This window comes from Typha angustifolia, chromosome 9, assembly GCF_048772165.1.
Source record: "Typha angustifolia cultivar Huaian chromosome 9, ASM4877216v1, whole genome shotgun sequence".
NCBI classification, from domain to species: Eukaryota; Viridiplantae; Streptophyta; class Magnoliopsida; order Poales; family Typhaceae; genus Typha; species Typha angustifolia.
In genome coordinates this window covers 10,325,877-10,338,115 of record NC_133247.1, presented here as the reverse complement: position 1 = coordinate 10,338,115, position 12,239 = coordinate 10,325,877, and the positions used below count along the sequence as shown (strand labels likewise).

The 12,239-nt window shown below is 34.7% G+C and overlaps 1 protein-coding gene across 1 annotated transcript; it reads left to right on the top strand.

Annotated features, from left to right (window-relative positions):
- The first annotated feature begins 1,911 nt into the window (after positions 1 to 1,911).
- Positions 1,912 to 12,239, top strand: LOC140767582 (CBS domain-containing protein CBSX1, chloroplastic-like). Its single transcript, XM_073107555.1, has 8 exons — positions 1,912 to 2,261; positions 4,160 to 4,247; positions 4,324 to 4,388; positions 6,922 to 6,970; positions 8,322 to 8,374; positions 11,549 to 11,664; positions 11,753 to 11,810; positions 11,883 to 12,239. Exons 1-8 carry the CDS (start codon positions 2,043 to 2,045, stop codon positions 11,961 to 11,963), a joined length of 729 nt encoding a protein of 242 aa, XP_072963656.1. The 5' UTR covers positions 1,912 to 2,042; the 3' UTR covers positions 11,964 to 12,239.

The window sequence follows — 12,239 nt, the reverse complement described above, 5'->3', positions numbered from 1 at the left end:
TTCAACTTATTTTAAATAATAGCAGTGTTTTTTATACACATACCTTTCAAAAATCTTATATTTAATTTAATATTTTTAATTGTTAAATTTAAATAATTTAGATATAAAAAAATAAAATCTATCATTATTCTAGCTTTTATAAATTTTTCTTAGTTAATAATATATTTTTCCTATCAAATTATTAAGACTTAACTTGAACATGAGGTCAATACTAATTAATGATTAAGAAATTAATGTTAGGGCAATACTACATGGTCAAAAGATAATTTCCGCATCGTAAGATATGAATAATAATAAAGATAAAATATAAGGTGTTTTTAGTAAATTTCAATAGATCTTTCTATCACGTGAAAAACTCTAATATCGGTATCAACTAACAACAAACATTTAGACCTCGACTTGTATATTGGCATGACATGCAAAGTGGGCTTTTGGCAGATTTGGTCCAAATTGTTGGCTACTCATGCAAACAAGTCTCAAGGAGTGTTCTGATTGGCTTGCCAGATTTTAACGACCAACGAATGGCCTCTATTTTACGTTGCCAATCAATTGCTTTTGTAATAATGAAAATAACGTAGGATGTTTTTGATAAATTTTCTAAATATTTATGTTTAAAACTGTGGACAAGTCAAAATTAGGAATATTTTCCTAGTTTTCAAACAATTTCTATGTTCGAAAGTATCACTTTCTTCCAGAAAGAATTAAAAGTATTCACTAAATGCCATCGTAGTTTTCGTTTTGAAGAATATTCGTGCAGTAATCCTAACTACTTAAAAAGAATTAAGTTATTAGATAATAATAAGTTTTGTATTTTATATTCGGAAATTTATGATTTATACCCTAAGTTTTGTTTTTATTATTATTAACGGTCTCTAAATATATATTTATTATTTAATTCTTGTGTTTTATTTTTGTTATGGTAGAAAATATTATGAGTAATGACCCTTTATATTTTTTAAGATAAATTAGAGAAGTTTATTACGTTTACAATTGAGAGATATTAGATGATAAGGTAAATATAAATTAAAGGATTCTCAGTCTCTTACTATTCTTACCCTCTTTTGCTCTTACATCTTATCTAATATGCTAGTAAATTTTATTTTTTTAGCAGGATCATGAGGTGATGGATGTGCCCAAAATAGACTCTTTTAGGTAATAAGTTAGGAATGAATTATTTGGGTAAATATGTTTACAAGAATAACTTAAAAGCACGGATGGTCGTACTGACAGCGTATCGGCACGTGGCACGAGTGACACCTCTCCTAATAGCTACACCGCTTATCATCGACCTCGTCGTCAAGCTACCTATTGCCGATCGTCACTTCGTCGGATGCCTTAGCCCGAGAGAAAAGAGATTGAGAGATAGAGAGGGGGAGAGAAAGGGGGCAGAGAGAGGGGCGAGGGGGCTTAAAAACTTAAGTTACAGAACGACGAGCAATGAGCGACGATGACAACGACGACCGTAAAAATAAAGGTGAGTATTTCTTATCTTTTTCACTCCTTCTTTTACGACACAACCATCGTTTAAAAGTATATTTGAAACCAATTCAAGATAAATTTTAAATGATTTTATTTATACAGAGAGTCCAATTAATTTTGGCTAAAAATAACCATTATTAAAATTTAAAAAGGTTCGGTAGCAAATTAATTTCATCCAAATCTGTTTTTATTACATACACTAAAATCCAGGAAAATTCACTGGAATCAGATTGAAATCAATTTCATGAATCTAGCAAAACTAGAATTTCAAATCAATTAAGTTTCACCTATTAGAAAAGTCAAATCTTCACAACAAAAGTCCCCTTTTGACTTTTTTTTTTTGGTTCTAATACACATCAAATTCTCATAATTCTTCTAAAACGCGAGGAAAAGAAATAAAAAGGAGTCCTTTTCTTAGAGACAAATATAGACTTCTCCTTTTCTTCTCCGAATCTACTTCCTCTTCTTCCTTCCTATCTTTCCCACCTTTGAACCGACCTCTCTCCCTCTTCCTTATAAGTTCACCGGGAAGAAGCAACTCCGAAAGCAGAGATCTAAACGCAATGGATTCCCTCCTCCTCATCCACCTCTCCTCCTCCCCCGTCGCTCCCGTCTCCGCTTCCTCCCGCCTCTCCCACCCTTCTCCTCTCCTCCTCCGCCGCGCCGCCGTTTCGCCTCCTTCCTCCCTCTTCTGTCGGCGGTCCAAATGTTCGGACCTCGTCGGGTTGACGAGATTGCCCGTCGTCGCAAAAAATGGGGCTTTGATGGCCAATTCCACCGGGGTATGTTATTTCTCCACCAGCAATTTGAGATAAATTTGCGCTTTTTGGGTATCTTGGAATCTTGGTCTTGAATTTATTACCGACATAAGCGTCCATTGTCGAGGGATCGATTACTTGCTTGTTCAGATTGGGGGTAGGAATCAATTGTGTTAAAGCGTAATTCTTCAAGGATCTAGTTTGCAGATATACTGAAAGAATTGGGATTTACGAAGATTCGTATCGCTGATGTGCTTTTAGTTTTATATACTTTTGGAATAGTAGATATCTTCTCGTCATACTGATTAAGTTGGAAGTGGAGCTTCACAAAAAAAAAAAAGGACTGGTAATTAATTATTATAAAGATGGCAATTTTGACAAACTTTTAGGGCATCATATATTGATTTATACAGCAGTGTCGTTCCCTTTTCTATTGGATCAAGTCTTTGTCAACTTACATTCTTTTGGAGTAAAGAGTCAACTTATTTGGGAAAGATGATCATATTCTTAAAAAGTCTGTCCTTTTAAGTTTGTGAAACAAGCCCTTGTGAATTCAGATTCTCTGATAATAGAAAGTATGCTTCTAAGCATTCTGATGATTAACTTACTCCTTTTGGAGAGTTGTAAATTGTAATCGTATGGATTGGTAATATGATGTTCTTCAATGTTTGGTGACAGTGATCTCAATCTCTGTCAGTGTTACATCCTGTGCGTGTGGCTGTCCTACAATTATCAGCCACAAGGAAGGTCACATATAAAATATATTTGTGTTTTTCATAATCTATGGTTCCAAGCTGTCGCATCTTTTTTTTTCCTACTTTCTATCACCCTTTTGAGCTTTCTTTTGGTTTGATCTCTCTTGTAGAAGCATCTCTGGTCAGTGTTTGACATTGACCTAACTTTGACATGACTTAGTATGATTGGTTGAGCTTTTCAGGTTCAGAATTGCACTCTGAAACTCTATTGGCATCATTTGACAAAGTAAAATGGTGTTCCTTTAATCGTTTGACTGTTTATGATGTAATCTCTCATATGTCCTTAATTGAAGACCTTCCTCCTGACAAAAGATGAATTTTAAATTAAAGTCTAAATAGGTGTTAGGTTTAAGTTACTAATTTATTATATGTACTTTGAGTACTGTAGCAGTGCTGTTCGTGTCAGTGTAGATTTGGTACTGTAGCATGGATATTATAGTGTCGGGTACTTTAGCACATTAGCAGTAACTGAACATTTTTTTGTTATTGTAGGAGTCTTTTAATGGTTATGGGATAAGTTTCCTATTATGAGTCAAATAGGTTTTCTTTGGGAGTAAGTTAGGATATATATATATATACACATATATTTATTTATTTTCTATTTTTCATTATCTCAATGATATCTTTTTCCCAACTGTCTACCATCTAAAGGTAGAACTGAGATATATATATATATATATATATATATATATATATATATACATATATTTATTTATTTTCTATTTTTCATTATCTCTATGATATCTTTTTCCCAACTGTCTACCATCTAAAGGTAGGACTGAGCCTCCTACTTTGTCCTACATCACCAACCGTTTGAAGAAGGTATTCATTTAACATGAAGAGGCCTACATGTCTATGTTTAAGAGCCCCTCCTTGAGGGCTATGAGGGGAGGATTGGCATTGCACCTGATTGTAATAATAGAAGGGCTGATAATTTTGCTCTATTTCATCTCAAAGTTAGCATGGAACATTTATTCAACAAACAGGCATGAGCAAAGCAAACAATATTCATCATTTGAGTCGAAAATAACATTCGAGCATTTATCGTCTTGTTGTTTTCTATTTTATGTGAAATTAATTTTCATCATTCAAGTCTAGTATAACATACAATATAATTTCTTATTATTTTATGTTCAGGAGTTTGACGTGTTGGCTCTTGTTTTGCAGCAAAATAATGGTGTTTTTACAGTTGGTGATTTTATGACCAAACGGGAGGACCTACATGTAGTAAAGACGACAACTACAGTTGATAAAGGCACATTACACTATCTGTATGTTGCGTAGTTCTTTTGTTTTGTTGCTTATTATTAATTTTATCATTTTGTCGACAGCGCTGGAGATGCTAGTGGAGAATAGGATCACTGGATTTCCTGTTGTTGATGATGATTGGAAGCTGGTCTGTGATTTTTCATTTTTGACCAAATTTCTGTTTCTTTGGTTTCTCAAATTTGTATAGTATCTTGTTTTCCAACAATCAACTGCATCACTTGATGTTAGAAATTTCAGATAGAAATTTCTATCTGTTTTATTAGGTTTGCCTATATATGATGATTATTTGATAGTGATATATATGCTCAGGATTAATGCACAGATACAAAACCATTTTGTTTTCTCTTTCTCTTTCTTATACAGCACACATCATTTGCTTGACATTGTATGGAGGATATGCATTTGTCGATGCATGACTCCAGCTTTTTCATGAGAAATATATCAAAGTTGAAGGAGTTGACTTCAATTTATATTTTATACTTGAAAAGAGAGATCTAATGAAGTTCCAACATGTATATTTTATAATAGTCTTTACTTGAGTCAACTTAAGCTACAAGCATTGATATGATGTGGAAAGAAACATAAATGCTAATTTGATTTAATATTATTCAAGAGTGTTTGACAAATTGTTGTTTGACCTTGAACATTCCAATTCATAGTTGCCTGGTAAGAAACTGATAGTTCTTGGACATGACTTATTCAGTATCTTTCTTATAAAACCTCTGATAATCTTGGCTAAGTTATTATAAAGAGGAAGTCCAGTCCTCCGTCCAATGTTGACAATGCATGTTGCTTTTCCTGATTTTTTTTTCTTTCTTTTTCTATACTCTTAAACACCTATTCTTCATGCTTGCACACAAAAATGTACTCACTTTAGTTTCTTTCATCTCCATATTCCTGATTTTTTGGTTGTCTTATAACATGTCATGAAAAAAATAATGACTATGCTACCATCTATCAAACTTTTATATATACATACAATTCTACATAGTTCCATAATATAGATTGGAAATTAGACCTGCCCAATATTTCTAGAACATTTCATGCGCAACTACTTGATTATCATGACAAATACGAAAAAAAGTCCTTAATCATGATTAAAAGAATTTATCGGTAGTTTTATTTGTAGAATACTAGCTAGTTTTTTGTGCTATGTTCTGTAACTTACTTGATCCTCCAATCAATGATGGCTGTGTTGAAGGCATGTGCCATGCCGTCACGTACTGGCAGGCATGCTCCTACTTGCCATTGGCACACATTAACATATTTTTAATAAAAAAATTTAGAGTATTTAAAGATGTTTTTGGATCTTCGACACGTTAATATTAATTAATAGTAATTCAATCAATAATTAAAACTAATATCTAGTTGAGCGTAGAATGACAGGGAAGATCAAAAACTTTATTTGTCACACAAGAATAACATAAAAATGTTATGTTAAATACTGTTGATACTTTTTAATCATATTGATGATGATAACTTCATTTGCTGACATAAGAATAACACAGATTGTTTAATGGTGATTGATGAAATAAGAAAAGTTAAAAAGATGGTCTTTACATCGATATGGCTCGATACGGGAGTATGCCATTGGCACATCCTGTGAGAAGTCCGTGCCGCCACCGGCACGGCCATCCTTGTCTCCAATAATATGACTCTTTTATTGACCCTTCAATTTATAAATGTCTATTAGTAGTCTATTTAGTTGATCTATGCATGCTTTTTTATTTTTGTGGTTGTATTTTCATATGTTCTGAATTTTTCCTTTCTTGTATATTTCTTTTCAAGTTCAGGAAGCTTTGACCTTTGGGATCTTCCTATGTGGTTTCTCTTGGTTGCTGTTTTTTTTTTTTCTCCTTTATAGATATTTGGATTTTGAAGAACTTCTGTTTTGATTCTGCAATTTAGTTAGTGAAGTAAAATACACAGCCTGCAGTGTAGATTTATCCTGCAGATTAAGCACATATGGCCTACTAGTCATTTAGACACTCTCTTTCTCTAAATCAATTTGGTCTAGTTATTTTATTCGGAAATAAACTTGCAATCCTCTGGGATTCCATTATTTTTTGGTCAACTCCTTTGAACTCATCTGTCTCATCTCTGAATTACCTTCCAGTCCAAACTACTTCCATGTGATGGAGGGTTGTCAAAGTAATCAACCCATAAGTAGTATATTCTTGAAGAGTTCTCATGTATAAATGTTCCTTTCTAATGGACCATAAGTGCATCTTCTATCAGGTCCAACATTTGGACTCACTATATTTGCATAATGCATATTCACCTTTTTCCTTTATTGTGCTGTTGTTCTATCAGAGATGTGCTGAAATCTTAATTCTCATACTGCCTATCCTTTTCTGTATACATTAGTTACTACTTACTACTGATAATCCTACATGTATGGCTGCTCTCAGGATCATTCTTTGAAAATTTCCTTCTAAATTGTAGTTGAACTAGTAAATGCATATTGCGGTTTTGAAGTTGAAAGTTAGTTCATTACTTCATTTATCTCTCTTCACTTAAAGATAATATTTATGAGACTTAAATATTTGCTGGATCTTACCATTCTTAAGATGGCAGCTTTTGTTGTTAGAATTAAGCATTTATATGTAATGTGAATGGTTTACTTATGAAGACCTTCTATTTCTTCCTTACTCCTACAGGTTGGTGTGGTTTCAGATTATGATTTGCTAGCATTGGACTCCATATCAGGTTTACACTAGTTTTCTTTTTCCTTTTTACCTTTATGAATGTGTTTTTGCATTTGCGATCATCATACAAGAGTTCTTATCATGTTCTAATATATTGCAGCACCGTGTAAAGAAAGATATTTACATCTTTTCATTTAATTTCTTACCTTTTAAATCTTTTTGAGGCTATGTGGGTGTTATTTATGCTTCTTAGATGTTCCTTAATTGATTTGGTTCTTCTCTATTTCTCATACATTTTTATATTATTCATTGGAAAGAATTGTAGTCTGTTATCTACTATGTGAACATAGCATCATCATCTTTGGTTTGCCATAAACTAACACTACAAAGTACAAAGATATTTTGTGACATCTCTTTTTTATGGGTCATAGGATTTGAGTACCCTATGGTTCATGCAAAGATCTGCAAATTTCACAGTTTTAAGGATTTTGCTTTTGCACCTTCAAGATTTGAACTCCACCTGTGCACACTTACTGTTATGTCTTTCCCAGTTAAGCCCTATGTCAATAAAGGAAGAGAGATGTGTTGGTCTCAGTTCCGACCCTACAATTGTCCGAAACAAATGAAACATTTATAACACAGTTAGCAGAACAAAACAAGCTACTATGAACTTTCCCAATTCATAGTTTTTCCTTCCCTTCAAATCCCCCTTCTAACAAACTCATCATATACAAAAGCCTCAACCAAAACACAGAACAACCACTACATCAGTTATCAGTACCAAAAGTAAATCTACACAGATTAACCCACAATGAACCAGCACAAGCTTGACAGCAGCATCACAAAACATTTTCAATTAGTCCAGGATCTCCACGTCCATCTGCTGAGCCAATTTCCTTGCCTTCTTCGTGACAACCTCTCCTTGCAACCTTGCCCAGCAAAGGAACATTGTAGTCACTTTATGCATAGTGTTCTATGATGCAAGAAATAGTGAATTTGTCAAAGAGCCCCCACAGTCTCCAGTTCCAAGCTTTGGGATACCCCCATAGAAATTTGTTGTTGTACAAATTTGTTCTCTGTCTAGGCAAATATTAGTAAAAGAGGTCACAGTTGGGTGGTCGGTATCCTGAGTTTTTCTTTGGATATCGCTACCGAGTTGTAGTTGTCTATATTGACGGTTAGTGCGATGTTGAATTCCTTGACTAGCTAACTAGTTTTGACGTATCTTGCGGATTGCTACATTAACAATTTGTTGATACAAGATCACATCATCAATTTATCACAGTATCAATGCTTTTATGTTGTGTATATTGTCCTCTAGCATGCATGAGAAAAATAAAAAGTTACATTCAAGTGATATGGATGTCGTTTTAATATTAACTAATATTTCTCATATCCTTTTTGTGCCTTAGGAAGTGGACTAAGTGATACAAGCATGTTTCCTGAGGTTGATAGTACATGGAAGGTATGTAGTAAGTTGGCTGTTGTGTCACTTATGTTATAGTTTTGTATTACCTTTTATATTGAGTTGCAAGTTCGCAATCATAGTTGTGCAATACTTGAATCTATGACTTTTCCCTGTTTCTGCATTATAGATTAGGAGTGTATGCGGTCTTGAAAACATTTTTTTCTTTATGCAAGTAGCTTTGCTTTTGAAATCCATTCCTGCAGCTAGTTTTAGGTATTGTACCTATGTCATTAAATATGTTCAAGAAAGTGGTAGGTCACATCCAAGATTCGAAAAATCGGGATCGAGATCGGGATCGGCCTTTCGAAAAAACGATACGTATCGGTCGGATCGGCCATATTGATCGCCTGGGTCGAATCGGACTTTTTAATTACATAAAATTCTAAATATTATTTAAAAATACAGGAAAACTTCTAAAAATTTAGAAAAAAGTTTACTAAAAATAAGAAAAGAAAAACTATGGTGCAATAAAAATTGAAAAAAAGAAAAGATTAGAAAGAGCGTGAGTGAAAAAAAAATGATACAGTGAAAAAGAAAAAGAAGAAGAAAAGAGAAGAAAAAGGGAGAGTGGAAGAAATAAAAAAACTAAGAGAAATGGAAAAATTAATTAAAAAATTATATATCGGAGTTTGTCGGAGTTCGCCAGAGTTTGTCGGAGTTCACTGGAGCTAGATCTCTCTGTAAGAGAGACAATGATTATATGTAAAGATAGAGAAAAAAAAGAAAGAGTAAAAGAAAGAAAAAAAGTAAGAGAGAGTGAAAAGAAGGAGTGAAAGAGAGAAAGAGTTCTGATTGGGCCTGGATCAAGATCGGGTTCGGCGGATATGGTGAACTATGGTTACATCACAGTGGAGTAAATTATCCTATATTCCTAGTTATCTTCTTAATTAGTTTGAAGTTTGAACTGCCTTCCATCTCATTCTTTGGCTTATTTATGCCTCAGAGAAAACACGACTTATTTGAATAACCCGGTGGCCTACCAATTATTGAAGTAAGATATTAACACGTGTCTAGTCCAGCGGGAACGCGCAGCGCAAACGAACGTGAGCTTCCCGGAGTTGGAAGCTATTTGTCTCAGGACGCCACTGAAACTCGAATTGCTCCACCCGCTGACTGACTTTCTTTCCACAATAGCCGTGTATACTTGAGGACCATTAGGGGAAGAAAAGCACTTTTCTCTCTCAGCAGTTAGACCGGCTTGGATGTCGGGGCTCATCCCCGATCAGTATGGGCTGCACATGCACATGCAGCAAGAATGTGCTGGTCAGAAATTGCAAAGGGGCAGGATCCGAAGCGGTGGCTGCTACAAGAATGGAGCCGGAAGTTAAGGATGAAATAGCTTAAATAAGGCCCGCTCATCATTCATTCTTCTGCTCTCCTTTTTTTTTTTCCGGTGGTGAGAAGGCAGGGAGATAGCCCCCCCTCATGCGCGCACACGTTAATAAGTACGTGATGATGAGAACTTCCTATATCAAAACTTATCATCTTTCTCATTTGTTTGCAAGCTTCTCTTTGCCTTAACTGTTTAGTCGGATTTGGGAGTACCTTCTAGATGGTTGACTTTTTGTTGACATCCAATAAATTTAGCATTTCTTCTAGGCCTCTCTCAGCTTTTGACTTTTGCACTGCCTGAAACCTTGTTGCTGTGAAAGGATTTTATGATGTTAACCGAATTTGTTTTATAGCATGACGTAAGAACCAAATGGATGAGACAGGCTGGTCTAAGTGTACAAAACATGAAAACAATGGCGTATTCTAGGCTTATGAATGTGTCATAAAGCGACAGGGCTATGAAAATTGATTTGGAAATGGAATTGAAATTATTCCTGGTTATATTTGTGAACGGTACCTGATTTAGCAACTTTTCCCTGGTTATATTTGTGCACGGTACCTGATTTAGCAACTTTTCCTGTTTGAATTTGTAATGTGGTTTAGAATAGGTGATCCATCTTTCAGAAATACACAAACTAGAAGAGATATTTTTCACCACTGTATGCTGTGCAAAGTTAGACTTAGATTTGATGATAGTTACCTGCTTTAGCAAGTTTTCCTGTTTGAATTTGTACTGTGGTTTAGAAAAGGTGGTCCATCTTGTGGAAGCACAGTAACTAAGAGATTTTTTGCACTGTTTGCTGTGTAAGTTAGACCACATGTTAGAGCCAAAAGTATGAAGTATGATTCTAGATGATCCTGGTTGACAGTCTTGTTGACAAGTTCAAGTGCGTTTTACACACTTTGTTGTGTAATGTGCCTGAGCTAACAAAATTTTTTGAGAGCAGTTATGGGAAGAATGGAATCACTGGCTATGGATATCACTCCATTTAGGGTGGAGAAGCTAATTCTAAATACAGAGGACAAATAAGGTGCAGTGCATGCAGACTCCACAAGTTTATGATCATATTGGTGTGAAAGAAATCTTTTGAAGGTTGGGAGATCTCCAACTCGAAGTTCCTCTTTTCATTGTTGAAACTTGAAGTTGTTCCAGTCAAGAGTTTAAAGGTCATTAGTTTCGATACCTATGAAATAAATGCTCACTTCAGAGATTTCTATATTGGAGCTGATTGGCATAGGATTCTCTTTGCAATAATTGCATAGTATCATAACCTGACGATATTTTAACCAGTCATGAAAAAGGAACAAGACTACTTCTGGTGCTGCATGAAATTCAGAAACAAGGATTTACCAGATAGTGTAGATTGTAGGCGCAGGTCAGTCGAGAAAGGATCACCTAGCACAGAAGGCCTAGGCCTAGATGACCATAGACAATTCAGGTGGATTAAATTTTTTAAAATTAAATACTGAAGGTCCACTAATTTTGTAATATGGCGCTAAACTGAACTAATGATGTACTACATGCTTCAGCATGATGCAGGAGCCTAGGTGGCCTATGGTGACAAACATCGCAAAAATTGTAGAGCTTACTGAACTTGCAGGACCAACACATATATCATTTTATTTTTTTTATTTTTTGTTTTTTGCTACGAATGTTAGAAATGCTGTGAAATGTCCTTGCAAATCACATCTACAGTAATTGATGGAGAGGATAAATGTGTATATATTCTGATCTTTTCTTTTGTCCTAGATCATGTCACACTGTACATTCTTCGTTGGTTATGTTTAAATAGTTTCTGTAACATTCTTGAGTTCTGATATTTTGTTAACCTGCTACAGACATTTAATGAAATCCAGAAACTGTTGAGTAAAACCAACGGCAAAGTCATTGGTGACGTGATGACGCCTGCACCTCTCGTAGTGCGCGAGACAACTAACCTTGAAGATGCTGCAAGGTACTTGTAAATGATGTGTCAGTTGACATTTAAATGTTAACCTAGTTAGTTGTGAAAGTTATGTTGGGCATGGCACCTTTAATTGCAGGTTATTACTTGAAACAAAATACCGAAGACTTCCAGTTGTTGATGGTGATGGTCAGTTGGTAAGCATAGTAGTTCTTCATATCCACCTGGCACATCAAGTGTAGGTCTTGACTTATTTTTTTGTATTGAAGGTTGGGATCATTACAAGGGGAAATGTTGTTAGGGCAGCACTCCAAATAAAGCGTGCAAATGATAAGAGTTATCAACCATAGGTGGAATAATAACTTATGACAAGTTTTATCTGCAGCTGTTATCAGAAATACGTCGTGAAGAGCTCTTGACAAAGTTGATTCCTTCACCAATTATAATTCGTGGAAGCTCAGTACTCATGTTCGGTGGCAAAGAGACCATGGAATCATAGAATGCTTCTCTATGTATATGTTTAATTTTGTTTCATTATTTTCTCTATTTTTACGGAATTTTTTTTCTTTTTTGAGAATAGTAGAAGAACTCTTTAAAATCCATTAATCTAAAGTATTCTTTGTTAA

Coding starts and splice junctions, on each gene's coding strand:
- LOC140767582 (XM_073107555.1), top strand. CDS start 2,043: ATGGATTCCCTCCTCCTCATCCACCTCTCCTCCTCCCCCGTCGCTCCC. Junction 6,971..8,321: donor AGCATTGGACTCCATATCAG/GTTTACACTAGT, acceptor TTTGTGCCTTAG/GAAGTGGACTAAGTGATACA. Junction 11,811..11,882: donor TTGATGGTGATGGTCAGTTG/GTAAGCATAGTA, acceptor TTTGTATTGAAG/GTTGGGATCATTACAAGGGG.